Source organism: Oncorhynchus kisutch, unplaced genomic scaffold, assembly GCF_002021735.2.
Source record: "Oncorhynchus kisutch isolate 150728-3 unplaced genomic scaffold, Okis_V2 Okis06b-Okis10b_hom, whole genome shotgun sequence".
In the NCBI taxonomy this organism is placed as follows: Eukaryota; Metazoa; Chordata; class Actinopteri; order Salmoniformes; family Salmonidae; genus Oncorhynchus; species Oncorhynchus kisutch.
Genome location: NW_022261983.1, coordinates 14637967 through 14659649, shown reverse-complemented (window position 1 = coordinate 14659649; position 21683 = coordinate 14637967). Strand labels below are relative to the sequence as shown.

General features: G+C 47.3%; 1 protein-coding gene across 1 annotated transcript in view; it reads right to left on the bottom strand.

Moving 5' to 3' along the window:
- Positions 1 to 609: 609 nt before the first annotated feature.
- Positions 610 to 21683, bottom strand: part of LOC109886394 (synaptotagmin-17-like) — a 31576-nt gene continuing 10502 nt past the window's right edge. Inside the window, exons 6-9 of the mRNA XM_031814201.1 lie at positions 19324 to 19398; positions 18286 to 18406; positions 12173 to 12328; positions 610 to 1958 (exon numbers count right to left, since the gene is read on the bottom strand). Of these exons, the coding sequence (XP_031670061.1) occupies positions 1762 to 1958; positions 12173 to 12328; positions 18286 to 18406; positions 19324 to 19398 (549 nt within the window). The 3' untranslated portion in view covers positions 610 to 1761. The remainder of the gene's footprint in view (positions 1959 to 12172; positions 12329 to 18285; positions 18407 to 19323; positions 19399 to 21683) is intronic.

Genomic DNA, 21683 nt, shown 5'->3' with positions numbered 1-21683 from the left:
GGCACCTGGTAACCCAGTCAGGTTATAAGGGCACCTGGTAACTCAGTCAGCAGCAGAAGGTCAGGAATGATGGTGATGATAAGGGGAATGATCTCCTCTCCTGTCTGATCGTATCAATGGGAAAAAGATGAAGCCCAGAGGGTAACTAGCCAGGGATAGTCTGTCTGTCTATTCCCTATGTAGAGCATTACATTTGACCAGGGCCCATAGGGAGCTGGGGCCCATAGGGAGGAGGGGCCCATAGGGAGGAGGGGCCCATAGGGAGGAGGGGCCCATAGGGAGGTGGGGCCCATAGGGAGGAGGGGCCCATAGGGAGGTTGGGCCCATAGGGAGGAGGGGCCCATAGGGAGGAGGGGCCATAGGGAGGAGGGGCCCATAGGGAGGAGGGGCCCATAGGGAGGAGGGGCCATAGGGAGGAGGGGCCCATAGGGAGGTGGGGCCCATAGGGAGGAGAGGCCCATAGGGAGGAGGGGCCATAGGGAGGAGGGGCCCATAGGGAGGTTGGGCCCATAGGGAGGAGGGGCCCATAGGGAGGTGGGGCCCATAAGGAGGAGGGGCCATAGGGAGGAGGGGCCCATAGGGAGGTGGGGCCCATAGGGAGGAGGGGCCCATAAGGAGGAGGGGCCATAGGGAGGAGGGGCCCATAGGGAGGAGGGGCCCATAGTCTAAAGTAGTGCACTATATAGGGAATAGGGTGCCATTGGGGACACAGCCTCTGTCTCTGGTCACACTGCTAGGAGGCTGGGAGGTCAGTCAGGAAGGTGAGGGGGAAGAGAGGCAGCAATTTTGGAGAGCTGAGGACGGTTCATCTTATTGGCAGGGCCTGATTAACGCAGGGCCTGATTAACGCAGGGCCTGATTAATGCAGGGCCTGATTAACGCAGGGCCTGATTAACGCAGGGCCTGATTAACGCAGGGCCTGATTAACGCAGGGCCTGATTAACGCAGGGCCTGGTTAACGCAGGGCCTGATTAATGCAGGGCCTGATTAACGCAGGGCCTGATTAACACAGGGCCTGATTAATGCAGGGCCTGATTAATGCAGGGCCTGATTAATGCAGGGGCTGAAGCCCTGAGGCCCTTGAGACCGAGAAAATTAGAAATGTATATATATATATATTATTTTTTACTGGAACCTCCAACCATAGGCCCGGGGCCCGGGGCTGAGACAAATATATATTTTTACAGTTAGATAACGTCTTTACTATTAGGCTCATAAAAAATGTTGAGCCCCTGATTCCTTAATCCGGCCCTGCTGGTGGTCTTGACCCTGACCTCTGTCTCCCCTTCCTTCTCTCCCTCTCTCTCTGTGTCCCTCTCTCTTCTCTCTCTGTGTCCCTCTCTCTTCTCTCTCTGTGTCTCTCTCTCTTCTCTCTCTGTGTCTCTCTCTCCCTCTCTCTCTGTGTCCCTCTCTCTTCTCTCTCTGTGTCTCTCTCCTCTCTCTGTGTCCCTCTCTCTTCTCTCTCTGTGTCTCTCTCTCTTCTCTCTCTGTGTCCCTCTCTCTTCTCTCTCTGTGTCCCTCTCTCTTCTCTCCCTGTGTCCCTCTCCCTGTGTCTCTCTCTGTCTATCTCTCTCTCTCTCTCTCTCATCCTCTAACCCCCTTTTCTCACCTCCCTGACATCAAACCCCGACCTCTAACCTCTAACTCCTGACCCCCTTTCATCTTCCTCTTTCGTACTGTGTACCTCAACCCTTTGAGCTTATACCTCTCCTCCTGACCTCTGACCCTTAACCTCTAACTCCTGATCCCTCTCCAGTTCTATCATGTGACCTCCAGCGAGGCGGGTGAGACGCGGTCACACTCTGCCCGTGACCGCAGGCTGTGCCACTGTTCCACCGGAGTTCTCTGGCTGGCCAACAGGTGGCGCCAGTGGGAGGTCTCAGGAGGACCCGTGGAGAACTGGCCAATCACGATCCTCCCCACGAAATCATTACTGCTCTTCATGTTGTGGCCGTACACTTGAGGGAGGGAGGAGGGGGGAGAGAGGGGAGGAGAGAGGGGAGGGGAGAGAGGGGAGGAGGTAGGGAAGAGAGGAGAGAGGCGGAGAGAGGGGAGGAGGTAGTGGAGAGAGGAGTGAGGGGGAGAGAGGGGAGGAGGTAGGGGAGAGAGGGGAGGAGGTATGGGAGAGAGGGGGAGAGAGGGGGAGGTAGGGGAGAGAGGAGGGAGGGGAGAGAGGGGAGGAGGTAGGGGAGAGAGGAGAGAGGGGGAGAGAGGGGAGGAGGTAGGGGAGAGGTAAGGAGAGAGGGGGAGAGAGGGGAGGAGGTAGGGGAGAGAGGAGGGAGGGGGAGAGAGGGGGAGAGAAGGGAGGAGGTAGGGGAGAGAGGAGGAGAGAGGGGGAGAGAGGGGAGAGAGGAGGGAGGGGGAGAGAGGGGAGGAGGTAGGGGAGAGAGGAGGGAGGGAGAGAGGAGAGGTGTGGGTTAGTTGGTTAGTTGCATATACAGTTTGAATGAAATCTAATTGAATCAGACATTATTCTACACATCATCCTCAGAAAGACATTATTCTACACATCATCCTCAGAAAGACATGATCCTACACATCATCCTCAGAAAGACATGATCCTACACATCATCCTCAGAAAGACATGATCCTACACATCATCCTCAGAAAGACATTATCCTACACATCATCCTCAGAAAGACATTATCCTACACATCATCCTCAGAAAGACATTATTCTACACATCATCCTCAGAAAGACATTATTCTACACATCATCCTCAGAAAGACATTATCCTACACATCATCCTCAGAAAGACATTATCCTACACATCATCCTCAGAAAGACATTATTCCACACATCATCCTCAGAAAGACATTATCCTACACATCATCCTCAGAAAGACATTATCCTACACATCATCCTACACATCATCCTCAGAAAGACATTATCCTACACATGATCCTACACATCATCCTCAGAAAGACATGATCCTACACATCATCCTCAGAAAGACATTGTCCTACACATCATCCTCAGAAAGACATTATCCTACACATCATCCTCAGAAAGACATTATCCTACACATCATCCTCAGAAAGACATTATCCTACACATCATCCTCAGAAAGACATGATCCTACACATCATCCTCAGAAAGACATTATCCTACACATCATCCTCAGAAAGACATGATCCTACACATCATCCTCAGAAAGACATTATCCTACACATCATCCTCAGAAAGACATTATCCTACACATCATCCCCAGAAAGACATTATCCTACACATCATCCTACACATCATCCTCAGAAAGACATTATTCCACACATCATCCTCAGAAAGACATTATCCTACACATCATCCTCAGAAAGACATTATTCCACACATCATCCTCAGAAAGACATGATCCTACACATCATCCTCAGAAAGACATTATTCCACACATCATCCTCAGAAAGACATTATCCTACACATAATCCTCAGAAAGACATTATCCTACACATCATCCTCAGAAAGACATTATCCTACACATCATCCTACACATCATCCTCAGAAAGACATTATTCCACACATCATCCTCAGAAAGACATTATCCTACACATCATCCTCAGAAAGACATTATTCCACACATCATCCTCAGAAAGACATGATCCTACACATCATCCTCAGAAAGACATTATTCCACACATCATCCTCAGAAAGACATTATCCTACACATCATCCTCAGAAAAACATTATCCTACACATCATCCTCAGAAAGACATTATTCCACACATCATCCTCAGAAAGACATTATTGTAAACATCATCCTCAGAAAGACATTATTGTGTAAACCCCTGGAAGAGTAGCTGCTGCCTTGGCAGGAACTAATGGGGATCCATAATAACCCAGGAAGAGTAGCTGCTGCCTTGACAGGAACTAATGGGGATTAATGTCATCAGGTATGCTGGTGAATATAGATTTGGGTCGCATATAGATTTGAGCATACACATACACACATGCGCACACACACACACACACACACACACACACACACACACACACACACACACACACACACACACACACACACACACACACACACACACACACACACACACACACACACACACACACACACACACACACACACACACACCACGTCCATTGGTGAGAGAAATTGTCAGGCCCTCCGGGCAGATAGCGTAGGGCGTGCTGTTGCTAGGTAACAAGGTTATCCCCGTGGAGCGAACCACGGACCCCTTCACCTTGAGGTCCTCTCCTTGTGTACTTGCTGTCATGAATTTAAAGGCTCTGGATGGGTGTAGTCATTGGCTTGAGGGAGTTTCCACCATTTTGGTTTCACCTGTGTTTTGTTTGTCATAAGTGCAGATGAAGGGAAGGACAGGAGGAAAGGACAGGAGGAGAGGACAGGAGGAGAGGACAGGAGGAGAGAACAGGAGGAGATGACAGGAGGAGAGGACAGGAGGAGAGGACAGGAGGAGAGGACAGGAGGAGAGGACAGCTGGAGAGAACAGGAGGAGATGACAGGAGGAGAGGACAGGAGGAGAGGACAGGAGGAGAGAACAGGAGGAGAGAACAGGAGGAGAGAACAGGAGGAGAGGACAGGAGGAGAGGAGGAAAAGACAGGAGGAGAGGACAGGAGGAGAGGACAGGAGGAGAGAACAGGAGGAGAGGACAGGAGGAGAGGAGGAAAAGACAGGAGGAGAGGACAGGAGGAGAGGACAGGAGGAGAGAACAGGGGGAGAGAACAGGAGGAGAGGACAGGAGGAGAGAACATGAGGACAGGAGGAAAAGACAGGAGGAGAGGAGGAAAGGACAGGAGGAGAGGACAGGAGGAGAAACTCCCTTACTCCTCCCTCCCTCCCTCCCTTACTCATCCCTCCTTCCTTCCCTCCCTCCCTTACTCCTCCCTCCCCCTTACTCCTCCCTCCCTTACTCCCTCCTCCCTCCCTCCCTCACTCCCTCCCGTACTCCTTAACTCCCTCCTGTACTCCTTGCTTCCCTCCCCCTACTCCTTCTTTCCCTCCCTCCCTTACTCCTCCCTCCCTCCTACTCCTTCCCTCCCTCCCTCCCTTACTCCTCCCTCCTTCCCTTCTCCTCCCTTACTCCTCCCTCCCTCCCTCCCCTACTCCCTCCCTCCCTCCTTTACTCCTCCCTCCCCCCTTACTCCTCCTCCCTCCCTTACTCAACCCCCCCCTCCTCCCTCCTCCCTCCCTTACTCCTCCCTCCTCCCTCTCTTACTCCTCCCTCCCTCCCTTCCTCCTCGCTGCCTCCCTTACTCCTCTCTCCCTCCCCCCTTACTCCTCCCTCCCTCCCTCCTCCCTCCCTCCCTCACTCCCTCCCATACTCCTTAACTCCCTCCCATACTCCTTGATTCCCTCCCCCCTACTCCTTCTTTCCCCCTCCCTTACTCCTCCCTCCCTCCCCTACTCCTTCCCTACCTCCCTCGCTTACTCCTCCCTCCTTCCCTTACTCCTCCCTCCCTCCCTTAGTCCTCTCTCCTTCCCTTACTCCTCCCTCCCTCCCTTACTTCTCCCTCCCTCCCTTACTCCTCCCTCCCTCCCTTACTTCTCCCTCCTTCCCTCCCTCCCTTACTCCTCCCTCCCCCTTACTCCTCCCTCCCTCCCTCCTTACTCCCCCTCCCTCCCTTACTCCTCCCTCCCTCCCTCCCTTACTCCTCCCTCCCTCCCTCCCTTACTCCTCCCTCCCTCCCTCCCCCCTCTCTTACTCCTCTCTCCCTTCCCCTTACTCCTCCCTCCCTCCCTTACTCCTCCCTCCCTCCTCCCTCCCTCCCTCCCTCCCTCCCTTACTCCTCCCTCCTTCCCTTACTCATCCTCCCCCCTCCTCACCTCCCCTCCTCCCCTCCTCCCTCCCTTACTCTCCCCTCCCTCCCTCCCTTACTCCTCCCTCCCTCCCTTACTCCCCCCTCCCTCCCTCCCTCCCTCCCTCCCTCCCTCCCTCCCTCCCTCACTCCCTTACTCCTCCCTCCTCCCTCACTCCCCCCTCCCTCCTCCTCTACTCCCTCCCTCCCTCCCTTACTCCTCCTCCCTCCTCCTCCCTCCCTCCCTCCCTTACTCCTCCCTCCCTCCCTCACTCCCCCCTCCCTCCCTCCTCCCTCCCTCCCCTACTCCCCTCCCTCCCTCCCTCCCTTACTCATCCCTCCCTCCCTCCCTCCCTTACTCATCCCTCCCTCCCTCCCTCCCTCCCTTACTCTCCCTCCCTCCCTTACTCCTCCCTCCTCCCTTACTCCCCCCTCCCTCCCTCCCTCCCTCCCTCCCTCCCTCCCTCCCTCCCTCCCTCCCCTCCCTCCCTCCCTCCCTCTCTCCCTCACTCCCTTACTCCTCCCTCCCTCCCTCACTCCCCCCTCCCTCCTCCCTCCCTCCCTACTCCCTCCCTCCCTTACTCCTCCCTCCCTCCCTTACTCCCCCCTCCCTCCCTCCCTCCTCCCTCCCTCCCTCCTCCCTCCCCTCCTCCCCCCCCCCCCCCTCCCTCTCTGTTTGTTGTGTAGCAGGTCTCATGTATGTTTTATTGCTGGTGACTCAGACAGGGACGTAGGTGTGTTTGGAAGCAGAAAGCGGTCGCAGCGGAACACAGACCGTGGAACACAGACAGCGGAACACAGACCATGGAACACAGACAGCGGAACACAGACCGTGGAACACAGACAGCGGAACACAGACCGTGGAACACAGACAGCGGAACACAGACCGTGGAACGCCGGGTGCAGAGCACAGAGCAAAGAACAACTCAGGGAACATTTACAATATATTCAACTCTGCAAAAACCTGACATAAGACAGCCTCTCTGCCCCTTTCTCTCTCTCTCTCTCTCTCTCTCTCTCTCTCTCTCTCTCTCTCACCTCCTCTCTCTGCCCCTTTCTCAATCTCTCTCTCTCTCTCTGCCCCTTTCTCAATCTCTCTCTCTCTCTCTGCCCCTTTCTCAATCTCTCTCTCTCTCTCTCTCTCTCTCTCTCTCTCTCTCTCTCTCTCTCTCTCTCTCACCTCCTCTCTCTGCCCCTTTCTCAATCTCTCTCTCTCTCTCTCTGCCCCTTTCTCAATCTCTCTCTCTCTCTCTGCCCCTTTCTCAATCTCTCTCAATTCAATTCAATTCAAGGGCTTTATTGGCATGGGAAACATGTGTTAACATTGCCAAAGCAAGTGAGGTAGACAACATACAAAGTGAATATATAAAGTGAAAAACAACAAAAATTAACAGTAAACATTTCACATACAGAAGTTTCAAAACAGTAAAGACATTACAAATGTCATATTATATATATATATACAGTGTTCTAACAATGTACAAATGGCTAAAGGACACAAGATAAAATAAATAAGCATAAATATGGGTTGTATTTACAATGGTGTTTGTTCTTCACTGGTTGCCCTTTTCTCGTGGCAACAGGTCACAAATCTTGCTGCTGTGATGGCACACTGTGGAATTTCACCCAGTAGATATTGGAGTTTTTCAAAATTGGATTTGTTTTCGAATTCTTTGTGGATCTGTGTAATCTGAGGGAAATATGTCTCTCTAATATGGTCATACATTGGGCAGGAGGTTAGGAAGTGCAGCTCAGTTTCCACCTCATTTTGTGGGCAGTGAGCACATAGCCTGTCTTCTCTTGAGAGCCAAGGCTTTCCTTAATTCTGGGTCAGTCACAGTGGTCAGGTATTCTGCCGCTGTGTACTCTCTGTTTAGGGCCAAATAGCATTCTAGTTTGCTCTGTTTTTTTGTTAATTCTTTCCAATGTGTTAAGTAGTTATCTTTTTGTTTTCTCATGATTTGGTTGGGTCTAATTGTGCTGCTGTCCTCTCTCTCTCTCTCTCTCTCTCTCTCTCTCTCTCTGCCCCTTTCTCTCTCTCTCTCTCTCTCTCTGCCCCTTTCTCAATCTCTCTCTCTCTCTCTTTCTCTCACTCTCAATTCAATTAAGGGGCTTTATTGGCATTGGGAAACATATGTTTACATTGTCAAAGCAAGTGAAATAGATAATAAATTAAAATGAACAGTAAACATCACACTCACAGAAGTTCCAAAAGAATAAAGACAATTCAAATCTCATATTATGTCTATAAACAGTGTTGTAACGATGTGCAAATATTTAAAGTACAAAAGGGAAAATAAATCAACATAAATATAGGTTGTATTTACAATGGTGTTTGTTCTTCAGTGGTTGGGCTTTTCTCGTGGCAGCAGGTCACACATCTTGCTGCTGTGATGCACACTGTGGAATTTCACCCAGTAGATATGGGAGTAATTCATTTGTTTTGAAATTATTTGTGGATCTGTGTAATCTGAGAGAAATGTGTTTCTAATATGGTCATACATTGGGCAGGAGGTTAGGAAGTGCAGCTCAGTTTCCACCTCATTTTGTGGGCAGTGAGCACATAGCCTGTCTTCTCTTGAGAGCCAATAACAAGTCTGTACATAGTCAAAGATTTCTTAATGTTGGGTGAGTCAAAGGCATTGTGCCACTGTGTCCTCTCTGTTTAGGGCCAAATAACATTCTAGTTGACTCAGTTTATTTGTTAATTCTTTCCAATGTGTCAAGTAATTTTCTTTTTGTTTTCTCATGATTTGGTTGGGTCTAATTGTGTTGCTGTCCTGGGGCTCTGTGGGGTGTGTTTGTGTTTGTGAACAGAACCCCAGGACCAGAATGCTTAGGGGACTCTTCTCCAGGTTCATCTCTCTGTAGGGGAAGGCTTTGTTATGGAAGGTTTGGGAATCGCTTCCTTTTAGGTGGTTGTAGATGGTTGTAGACCCAGCAAGATACAGGGAATCATGGTAAATAAATAAAGGAAACCATCAGTCACCTGTTTAACACAACATCCTCCTACTACCTCTCTGAGAGGACCTGTTTAACACAACATCCTCCTACTACCTCTCTGTTTAACACAACATCCTCCTACTACCTCTCTGAGGAGGACCTGTTTAACACAACATCCTCCTACTACCTCTCTGAGAGGACCTGTTTAACACAACATCCTCCTACTACCTCTCTGTTTAACACAACATCCTCCTACTACCTCTCTGAGAGGACCTGTTTAACACAACATCCTCCTACTACCTCTCTGAGAGGACCTGTTTAACACAACATCCTCCTACTACCTCTCTGAGAGGACCTGTTTAACACAACATCCTCCTACTACCTCTCTGAGAGGACCTGTTTAACACAACATCCTCCTACTACCTCTCTGAGAGGACCTGTTTAACACAACATCCTCCTACTACCTCTCTGAGAGGACCTGTTTAACACAACATCCTCCTACTACCTCTCTGTTTAACACAACATCCTCCTACTACCTCTCTGAGAGGACCTGTTTAACACAACATCCTCCTACTACCTCTCTGAGAGGACCTGTTTAACACAACATCCTCCTACTACCTCTCTGAAAGGACCTGTTTAACACAACATCCTCCTACTACCTCTCTGAGAGGACCTGTTTAACACAACATCCTCCTACTACCTCTCTGTTTAACACAACATCCTCCTACTACCTCTCTGAGAGGACCTGTTTAACACAACATCCTCCTACTACCTCTCTGAGAGGACCTGTTTTAAACATCCTCCTACTACCTCTCTGTGAGGACCTGTTTAACACAACATCCTCCTACTACCTCTCTGAGAGGACCTGTTTTAAACATCCTCCTACTACCCTCTCTGAGAGGACCTGTTTAACACAACATCCTCCTACTACCTCTCTGTTTAACACAACATCCTCCTACTACCTCTCTGTTTAACACAACATCCTCCTACTACCTCTCTGTTTAACACAACATCCTCCTACTACCTCTCTGAGAGGACCTGTTTAACACAACATCCTCCTACTACCTCTCTGAGAGGACCTGTTTAACACAACATCCTCCTACTACCTCTCTGTTTAACACAACATCCTCCTACTACCTCTCTGAGAGGACCTGTTTAACACAACATCCTCCTACTACCTCTCTGTTTAACACAACATCCTCCTACTACCTCTCTGAGAGGACCTGTTTAACACAACATCCTCCTACTACCTCTCTGAGAGGACCTGTTTAACACAACATCCTCCTACTACCTCTCTGAGAGGACCTGTTTAACACAACATCCTCCTACTACCTCTCTGTTTAACACAACATCCTCCTACTACCTCTCTGTTTAACACAACATCCTCCTACTACCTCTCTGAGAGGACCTGTTTAACACAACATCCTCCTACTACCTCTCTGAGAGGACCTGTTTTAAACATCCTCCTACTACCTCTCTGAGAGGACCTGTTTAACACAACATCCTCCTACTACCTCTCTGTTTAACACAACATCCTCCTACTACCTCTCTGTTTAACACAACATCCTCCTACTACCTCTCTGTTTAACACAACATCCTCCTACTACCTCTCTGAGAGGACCTGTTTAACACAACATCCTCCTACTACCTCTCTGTGTATGTATGTGTGTGTGTATGTGTGTGTGTGTGTTTGTTTGTATATGTGTGTGTTTGTGTGTTTGTGCATGTGTGTGTTTGTGTGTGTGTATGTGTGTGTGTGTGTGTGTGTGTGTGTGTGTGTGTGTGTGTGTGTGTGTGTGAATGTGTGTGTGTCTGTGTGTGTGTTTGTGTGTGTGTGTGTATGTGTCCCCCCACTCCCTCTCCTTCTACCTAGACACAATTAATAACCTCCTGCTCTCCTAATGAGTCTCAAATGCCACCCTATTCTCTACATAGTGCACTATATTTGGGCCCATCATCATCACCATCATGAATAGTAAATTAATAGCGCGTGTGTGTGTGTGTGTGTGTGTGTGTGTGTGTGTGTGTGTGTGTTATGTCTGGTCTCCTTCACACCCTCCTTTATCCTTGGCAGAGGCTATATTTACCCAGAGCAGGACAATGAAGAGTCAGTAAGAGAGGGAGGAAGGGAGGGAGTGGTGGAGTGAGAGGAGGGGGAAGGAGAGAGAGAGAGAAGAGGAGAGAGAGGAGGAGAGGAGAGGAGAGAGAGGAGAGAGGAGAGGGGCTGTGAGAGAGCCAGGTCTGATAAGAGACAGATATAGCACAGAGGAACAGGCCTGAGAGAGAGAGCGAGAGCGAGAGCGAGAGAGAGTTGGAGAGAGAGAGAGAGAGAGAGAGAGAGTGAGAGAGAGAGAGAGAGTTGGAGAGACAGAGAGGTGGAGAGAGAGAGATAGGGGGAGAGAGAGAGAGAGAGAGAGCGAGAGAGAGAGAGAGAGAGAGAGATGGTAGTGTGTTAAACATGGGTTTAGCTATATAGCTAAGTGGAAAATGGCAGCTTCCTGGTTCCAGATTTGTCTTGGCAAGTCAACTCCCATGGTCATTGTCACATGTCATGTTTGACAGTACAATAGTGGAGTACAATACTGTACTGAGAAAGGGAACACAATGCAGAAATACAAGTTTGTTCTTGCCTAGGATTTAACATTCATTGTATTCAATAGTTCAGCCAACCCTCGACATTTAGGCTGCTGCCTTTCTCAAGGCAATGACAATGACCATAGAAGGTCACATCACAAACAGATCTGGGACCAGTCTAGATACATTACAGTCTGTAGCTAAACCACCATTTAGAAATCTCACCACAGATCTGGGACCAGTCTAGATACATTACAGTCTATAGCTACACCACATTTAGAAACCTCACCACAGATCTGGGACCAGCCTAGATACATTACAGTCTGTAACTACACCACATTTAGAAACCTCACCACAGATCTGGGACCAGTCTAGATACATTACAGTCTGCAGCTACACCACATTTAGAAATCTCACTTTTACCACCAGGTATAAGCTAGGCTGGCTACCGAATGAATCAATGACTGCTCGGTCTAAGCAGTAAACACAGTAGCTACTGCTGGCCTAATGAGGAGCCTAGCGACTGCCTAGAGACGGGCTCGAGATGCCCTGGCGACACCCTGGCAACCGTTGCCACGGCAATTACTCTAATTGTCAGCAGTGCGGAAGTGACACGTTTGTGAAGGCTGTCGCCGACCCCTCTCTCTCTGTTTCACATTCCTCTTGTTGTCTCTCTTATCTCGCTTTCCTCTCTCTCCTTCGCTCTCTCCTCTCCCTCTCTCTCTCCATCTCTCTCTCATTCCTCTCTCTCCTTCTCTCTCTCCCCATCCTTCTTCCACTCCCCATCACTCCTCTCCCTCCCTCATCCTCTCTCTCTCTCTCTCTCTCTGTCTCTCTCTTCTCCTCCTCTCCCCATCACCTCTCTCTCTCTCTCTCTAGGGGCTGTACCTGTAAATACCAGGCTGACTTCGCTGAGGTCTTCGTGGGGGACTCTGAAGCTGAACGACTCGTTGTAGAAGGGGTCGATGGTTCCTTTCATACAGGAAGTCTTCTTGGTCTTTACCAGCTTCAGCCCTGTTACCAGCTGTACCTTCACAAACGGGTCTGGGGGTGTAGAGACAGGAAGGAAGTTAAATATTCTGCTAGCAAGAAGTATGACGTACATGGTACCCCGTGGTATGACGGAGTGTGTTGTGGTGTGGTGTGTAGTGTCGTGGTGTGGTGTGACATGGTGTGAAGTGGTTCCAGGTGTGTGTCAGGTGTGTTATTCAGGTTTCTGCAGTTATTAGCTGATCCCCAGGTGTGTGTCAGGTTTCTGCAGTTATTACCTGATCCCCAGGTGTGTGTCAGGTGTGTTATTCAGGTTTCTGCAGTTATTACCTGATCCCCAGGTGTGTGTCAGGTTTCTGCAGTTATTACCTGATCCCCAGGTGTGTGTCAGGTGTGTTATTCAGGTTTCTGCAGTTATTACCTGATCCCCAGGTGTGTGTCAGGTTTCTGCAGTTATTACCTGATCCCCAGGTGTGTGTCAGGTTTCTGCAGTTATTACCTGATCCCCAGGTGTGTGTCAGGTGTGTTATTCAGATTTCTGCAGTTATTACCTGATCCCCAGGTGTGTGTCAGGTGTGTTATTCAGGTTTCTGCAGTTATTACCTGATCCCCAGGTTTGTGTCAGGTGTGTTATTCAGGTTTCTGCAGTTATTACCTGATCCCCAGGTGTGTGTCAGGTGTGTGTTAGGTTTCTGCAGTTATTACCTGATCCCCAGGTGTGTGTCAGGTTTCTGCAGTTATTACCTGATCCCCAGGTGTGTTATTCCGGTTTCTGCAGTTATTACCTGATCCCCAGGTGTGTGTCAGGTGTGTTATTCAGGTTTCTGCAGTTATTACCTGATCCCCAGGTGTGTGTCAGGTGTGTGTTAGGTTTCTGCAGTTATTACCTGATCCCCAGGTGTGTTATTCAGGTTTCTGCAGTTATTACCTGATCCCCAGGTGTGTGTCAGGTGTGTTATTCAGGTTTCTGAAGTTATTACCTGATCCCCAGGTGTGTGTCAGGTATCTGCAGTTATTAGCTAATCCCCAGGTGTGTGTCAGGTGTGTTATTCAGGTTTCTGAAGTTATTACCTGATCCCCAGGTGTGTGTCAGGTTTCTGCAGTTATTAGCTAATCCCCAGGTGTGTGTCAGGTGTGTTATTCAGGTTTCTGCAGTTATTACCTGATCCCCAGGTGTGTTATTCAGGTTTCTGCAGTTATTACCTGATCCCCAGGTGTGTGTCAGGTTTCTGCAGTTATTACCTGATCCCCAGGTGTGTGTCAGGTTTCTGCAGTTATTACCTGATCCCCAGGAGTGTGACAGGTGTGTTATTCAGGTTTCTGCAGTTATTACCTGATCCCCAGGTGTGTGTCAGGTTTCTGCAGTTATTACCTGATCCCCAGGTGTGTGTCAGGTTTCTGCAGTTATTACCTGATCCCCAGGTTTGTGTCAGGTGTGTTATTCAGGTTTCTGCAGTTATTACCTGATCCACAGGGGTGTGTCAGGTGTGTGTTAGGTTTCTGCAGTTATTACCTGATCCCCAGGTGTGTTATTCAGGTTTCTGCAGTTATTACCTGATCCCCAGGTGTGTTATTCAGATTTCTGCAGTTATTACCTGATCCCCAGGTGTGTGTCAGGTTTCTGCAGTTATTACCTGATCCCCAGGTGTGGTATATGAGGTGTTATTCTGGTCTCCTCAAATCAAATGTTATTCGTCACATGCTTGATAAACACCAGGTGTGAACTAACAGTGAAAAGCTGACTGACAGGTCCTTCACCACAATGCAAAGAGAAAGAACATGAGTAATGCTAACTATATATACACGGGGTACCAGTGCTGAGTAATGATAACTATATATACACGGGGTACCAGTGCTGAGTAATGATAACTATATATACACGGGGTACCAGTGCTGAGTAATGATAACTATATATACACAGGGTACCAGTGCTGAGTAATGCTAACTATATATACATGGGGTACCAGTGCTGAGTAATGATAACTATATATACACGGGGTACCAGTACTGAGTAATGATAACTATATATACACGGGGTACCAGTACTGAGTAATGATAACTATATATACACGGGGTACCAGTACTGAGTAATGATAACTATATATACACGGGGTACCAGTACTGAGTAATGATAACTATATATACACGGGGTACCAGTGCTGAGTAATGCTAACTATATATACACGGGGTACCAGTGCTGAGTAATGCTAACTATATATACACGGGGTACCAGTGCTGAGTAATGCTAACTATATATACACTGGGTACCAGTGCTGAGTAATGCTAACTATATATACACGGGGTACCAGTGCTGAGTAATGATAACTATATATACACGGGGTACCAGTGCTGAGTAATGATAACTATATATACACGGGGTACCAGTGCTGAGTAATGATAACTATATATACACGGGGTACCAGTGCTGAGTAATGATAACTATATATACACGGGGTACCAGTACTGAGTAATGCTAACTATATATACACGGGGTACCAGTACTGAGTAATGCTAACTATATATACACGGGGTACCAGTGCTGAGTAATGATAACTATATATACACGGGGTACCAGTACTGAGTAATGATAACTATATATACACGGGGTACCAGTACTGAGTAATGATAACTATATATACACGGGGTACCAGTACTGAGTAATGCTAACTATATATACACGGAGTACCAGTGCTGAGTAATGATAACTATATATACACGGGGGACCAGTACTGAGTAATGATAACTATATATACACGGGGTACCAGTGCTGAGTAATGCTAACTATATATACACGGGGTACCAGTACTGAGTAATGATAACTATATATACACGGGGTACCAGTACTGAGTAATGCTAACTATATATACACGGGGTACCAGTACTGAGTAACGATAACTATATATACACGGGGTACCAGTACTGAGTAATGATAACTATATATACACGGGGTACCAGTACTGAGTAATGCTAACTATATATACACGGGGTACCAGTGCTGTGTAATGCTAACTATATATACATGGGGTACCAGTACTGAGTAACGATAACTATATATACACGGGGTACCATTACTCAGTAATGATAACTTGGTTATATACACGGGGTACCAGTACCTAGTCAATGATAACTTGGTTATATACACAGGGTACCAGTACCTAGTCAATGATAACTTGGTTATATACACGGGGTACCAGTACCTAGTCAATGATAACTTGGCTATATACAAGGGGTACCAGTACTGAGTCAATGTTAACTTGGCTATATACACGGGGTACCAGTACTGAGTCAATGATAACTTGGCTATATACACGGGGTATCAGTACTGAGTCAATGATAACTTGGCTATATACATGGGGTACCAGTACTGAGTCAATGATAACTTGGCTATATACACGGGGTATCAGTACTGAGTCAATGATAACTTGGCTATATACACGGGGTACCAGTACTGAGTCAATGTTCAGGGGTACCTGTTAAATGATGTAGATATGTACATATAACTAGGAATAAAGTGACAGATTAGTTAAGTTTAGTTTATTAGGATCCCCATAAGATACTGCACATATAAAACGTTCCTCCCGAGGGGGAGGCCCTCTTCACGGCTGTGTTGGTGTGTGTAGACCATGATCCTTGGTGATGTGGACACCTGCTCCACTACAGCACCGTCCAATGGGGGCTGCTCGGCCCTCTGTTTCCTGTAGTCTACGATCAGCTCCTTTGTCTTGCTGACGTTGAGGGAGAGGTTGTTGTCCTGTCACCACACTGCCAGGTCTCTGACCTCCTCCCTAGAGGCTGTTTAATCATCTTCGGTGATCAGGCCTTCCACCATCGTGTGGTCAGCAAACTTAATGATAGTGTCGGAGTCGTGTGTGACTATGCAGTCGTGAGTGAACATGGAGTCCTGGAGGGGAGTAAGCACGCACCCCTGAGGGGCCCCCGTATTCAGGGTCAGCTTGGCGTTTGTGTTGTTGCCTACCCTCAACACCTGGGGGCATCCCGTCAGGAAGTCCAGGATCCAGTTGCAGATGGAGGTGCAGTCCCAGGGTCCCAAGGTCCTTAGCTTAATGATGAGCTTGGAGGGCACTATGGTGTTGAACGCTGACCTGTAGTCAATGAATAGCATTCTCACATACAGTAGGTGTTCCTTTTGTCCAAGTGAGAAAGGACAGTGTGGAGTGCAATAGAGATTGCGTCATCTGTGGATCTGTTGGGGCGGTATGCAAATTAGAGTGGGTCCAGGTTGTCTTGGATGATGGTGTTGATGTGAGCCATGACTCTCAAGGTATTTTATGGCTACAGAGTTCTACGGGGAGATAGTCATTTAGACAGCTCACCATGGCGTTTTTGGGCACAGGGACTATGGTGGTCTGCATGAAACATGTAGGTGTTACATACTGGGTCAGGGAGAGGATGAAAATGTCAGTGAAGACACTGGCCAGCTGGTCGGTGCATGTTCTGAGTACACATCCTAGTAATCCATCTGGCCCCGTGGTCTTGTAAATGTTCACCTGTTTAAATGGCTTACTCACATCAGCTATGGAGAGCGTGATCACACAGTCGTCCAGAACAGCTGGTGCTCTCACGCATGGTTCAGTGTTGCTTGCCTCGAAGCGAGCAAAGAAGGCATTTAGCTCATCTGGTAGGCTCGTGTCACTGGGCATCTCGCTGCTGGTTTTCTCTTTGTAATCCGTGGTAGTTTGCGAGCCCTGCCACATCTGATGAGCGTCAGAGCCAGTGTAGTAGGATTAGATCTTAGTACTGTATTGACACTTTGCCTGTTTCCTTGGTCGTCAAAGGGCATAGTGGGATGTCTTATAAGTGTCCAGGTTAGTGTCCCGCTCCTTGAAAGCGGCACCTATAGCCTTTAGCTCAGTGCGGCTGTTGCCTGTAATCCATGGCTTCTGGTTGGGAAATGTACGTACGGTCATTGTGAGGGCAACTTCATCGATGTACGTATTAATAAAGACGTTGACTGATGTGGTGAACTCCTCAATGCCATCGGGTGAGTCCCGTAACATATTCCCGTCTGTGCTAATTCAGGTATCCCTCCTCTGTTAGTCAGGTATCCCTCCTCTGTTATTCAGGTATCCCTCCTCTGTTAGTCAGGTATCCCTCCTCTGTTAGTCAGGTATCCCTCCTCTGTTAGTCAGGTATCCCTCCTCTGTTAGTCAGGTATCCCTCCTCTGTTAGTCAGGTATCTCTCCTCTGTTAGTCAGGTATCCCTCCTCTGTTAGTCAGCTATCCCTCCTCTGTTAGTCAGGTATCCCTCCTCTGTTATTCAGGTATCCCTCCTCTGTTAGTCAGGTATCCCTCCTCTGTTAGTCAGGTATCCCTCCTCTGTTAGTCAGGTATCCCCACTCTGTTAGTCAGGTATCCCCTCTGTCGTTCAGGTATCCCCTCTGTCATTCAGGTATCCACTCTGCTATGCAGGTATCCAGTATGTTATTCAGGTATTCCCTCTGCTATTCAGGTATCCACTCTGCTATTCAGGAATCCAGTCTGTTATTCAGGAATCCAGTCTGTTATTTAGGTATCCACTATGTTATTCAGGTATCCTCTATGTTATTCAGGTATCCACTCTGTTATTCAGGTATCCCACTGTTATTCAGGTATCCCCTCTGTTATTCAGGTATCCCTTCTGTTATTCAGGTATCCCCTCTGTTATTCAGGTATCCCCTCTGTTATTCAGGTATCCCCTCTGTTGTTCAGATATCCCCTCTGTTGTTCAGATATCCCACTGTTATTCAGGTATCCCCTCTGTTATTCAGGTATCCCCTCTGTTATTCAGGTATCCCCTCTGTTATTCAGGTATCCCCTCTGTTATTCAGGTATCCACTATGTTATTCAGGTATCCACTATGTTATTCAGGTACATTAGTAGGTATGTTAGTAGGTATGTTAGTAGGTATATTAGTAGGTATATTAGTAGGTATGTCAGTAGGTATGTTAGTAGGTATGTCAGTAGGTATATTAGTAGGTATGTTAGTAGCTATGTTAGTTGGTATAGTTTACCTGATCCCTGGCACATGTCTGTCTGCAGCAGCTGCTTCGCTCTGATGATGTCAACGTTGAGTCTTCCAGCAGAGGGCAGGTAGTTGAGTGATAACAGCAGCTCTCCCAGCTCTACCTCATTCTGTTAGAAACACAAAACACTGTTGATATCCCTCTATCTGTAGATATGTCTGTCTGACTATCTCAGATAGTGGAGTGATAACAGCAGCTCTCTCGCTCTCTGTCTCTCTCTCTCTCTCTCTCTCTCTCTCGCTCTCTCTCTCTCGCTCTCTCAGAGAGAACCCAGGGTGTGTGTCTACTGGAGAGCCCCCTAGTAGAGAGAACCCAGGGTGTGTGTCTAGTAGAGAGCCCCCTAGTAGAGAGAACCCAAGGTGTGTACGTGTGTGTATAATGTTGTTCTTTAACAGCCTGTTGTTGTGGCATTGTTGTGGTGTCGTTGTGGTGGTGGTGTTGTGGCATTGTTGTGGTGTTGTTGTTTTTGCGGTGTTGTGGTGTCGTTGATGTGGTATCGTGTCTTGGTGTTGTGGTATTGTGTTGTTGTGGTGTTGTTGTGTTCGAGGGCGATGCATTCACCACCCTCGTGACTATAGAACAGATGTGCAGCTAGGAGAGTGTGTCAGTGTTAGTGTCTCTCTCTCTCTCACTCACTCACACACACACACACACACACACACACACACACACACACACACACACACACACACACACACACACACACACACACACACACACACACACACACACACACACACACACACACACACACACACACACACACACACACACACACACTCTGTGTTATGCCTCTCCTGGCCAATAAACAACAGATTGCGCCTTAGTGGGCCTAAAGATGGCTGTATGTCTATGTAAGAGAGGCTGAGAGGAGGAGATGAGGAGTAGGAGTAGGAGGAGGACGAGGGAATGAGGAGGAAGAGGAGGAGAGGCTGAGGAGCTTGATAACGGTTTCACATCCAAAGGGAAGAATCCACTTAGATCAATGTGTTGAACTAAGACAGTGTGTGTGTGTGTTCTTCCTACCTGAGAACTAGGCACCAGGGCCTTCCACCAATGACCACCTTTCACCAGATCAACCTCACTCAGAGGCAGCGCCACCTACCAATGAAAACACACCATTACAGAACTAATGTATCAGACAGGGATGAATGTGCCTTGCAAAATTATTCATCCCTCTTGGTGTTTTTTCCTATTTTGTTACAACCTGTAATTTAAATGGATTTTTATTTGGATTTCGGGTAATGGACAAACACAAAATAGTCCAAATTGGTGAAGTAAAATTTAAAAAATGATTTGTTATAAAGAAATCTAAAAAAATATGAAACGGAAAGTGGTGAGTGCATATGTATTCACCCCCTTTGCTATGAAGCCCCTAAATAAGATCTGGTGCCACCAATTACCTTCAGAAGTCACATAATTAGTCAAATAAAGTCCACCTGTGTGCAATCTAAGTGTCACATGATCTGTCACATTATCTCAGTATATATACACCTGTTCTGAAAGGCCCCAGAGTCTGCAACACCACTAAGCAAGGGGCACCACAAAGCAAGCGACACCATGAAGACCAAGGAGCTCTCCAAACAGGTCAGAGACAAAGTTGTGGAAAAGTACAGATCAGGATTGGGTTATAAAAAAATATCCAATACTTTGAACATCCCACAGAGCACCATTAAATCCATTATTAAAAAATGGAAAGAATATGGCACCACAACAAACCTGTCAAGAGTGCACCGCCCACCAAAACTAATGGACCAGGCAAGGAGGTCATTAATCAGAGAGGCAACAAAGAGACCAAAGATAACCCTGAAGGACCTGCAAACTCCACAGCGGAGGCTGGAGTATTTGTCCATGGGACCACTTTAAGCCGTACACTCCACAGAGCTGGGCTTCACGGAAGAGTGGCCAGAAAAAAGTAATTGCTTAAAGAAAAAAATAAGCAAACACGTTTGGTGTTCGCCAAAAGGAATATGGGAGACTCCCCAAACATATGGAACTCTGGTCAGATGAGACTGAAATTTATATTTTTGGCCATCAAGGAAAGCGCTATGTCTGGCGCAAACCCAACACTTCTCATCACCCCGAGAACAGCATCCCCACAGTAAAGCGTGGTGTTGGCAGCATCATGCTGTGTGGGATGGTTTTCATTAGCAGGGACTGGGAAACTGGTCATAATTGAAGAAATGATGGATGGTGCTAAACAGGGAAATTGTTGATGGAAACCTGTTTCAGTCTTCCAGAGCTTTGAGACTGGGACGGAGGTTCACCTTCCAGCAGGACAGTGACCCTAATCATACTGCTAAAGCAACACTCGAGTGGTTTATGGGGAAACATGTAAATGTCTTGGAATGGCCTAGTCAAAGCCCTGACCTCAATCCAATTGAGAATCTGTGGTATGACTTAAAGATTGCTGTACACCAGCGGAACCCATCCAACTTAAAGGAGCTGGAGCAGTTTTGCCTTGAAGAATGGGCAAAACTCCCAGTGGCTAGATGTGCCACGCTTATAGAGACATACCCCATGAGACTTGCAACTGTAATTGCTGCAGAAGGTGGCTCTACAAAGTATTGACTTTGGGGGGGTGAATAGTTATGCACGCTCAAGTTTTCAGTTTTTTTTTGTCTTATTTGTTGTTTGTTTGTTTATTTTGCATCTTCAAAGTGGTAGGCATGTTGTGTAAATCAAATAATACAACCCCCCCCCCCCAAAAAAAAAAGAAAAATCAATTTTAGTACCAGGTTGTAAGGCAACAAAATAGGAAAAATGCCAAGAGGGGTGAATACTTTCGCAAGCCACTGTATCTTCCGGGACATCCTGTGTCACACATTGTTTTTATTGGCTCAATACTCAAGAAGAAGGCACAGTGATGCCGAAACGTTGGTGATTTACCCAATAAATGACTGAGAGTTTATATAGAGAGCCTACAACTCTCTTTATTTTATATAGCTGAGTGATTTACCCAATAAATGACTGAGAGTTTATATAGAGAGCCTACAACTCTCTTTATTTTATATAGCTGAGTGATTTACCCAGTAAATGACTGGGAGTTTATATATAGAGCCTACAACTCTCTTTATTTTATATATCTGAGTGATTTACCCAATAAATGACTGGGAGTTTATATATAGAGCATACAACTCTCTTTATTTTATATACCTGAGTGATTTACCCAGTAAATGACTGAGAGTTTATCTATAGAACCTACAACTCTCTTTATTTTATATAGCTGAGTGATTTACCCAATAAATGACTGGGAGTTTATCTATAGAGCCTACAACTCTCTTTATTTTATATAGCTGAGTGATTTACCCAATAAATGACTGGGAGTTTATATAGAGAGCATACAACTCTCTTTATTTTATATAGCTGAGTGATTTACCCAAACA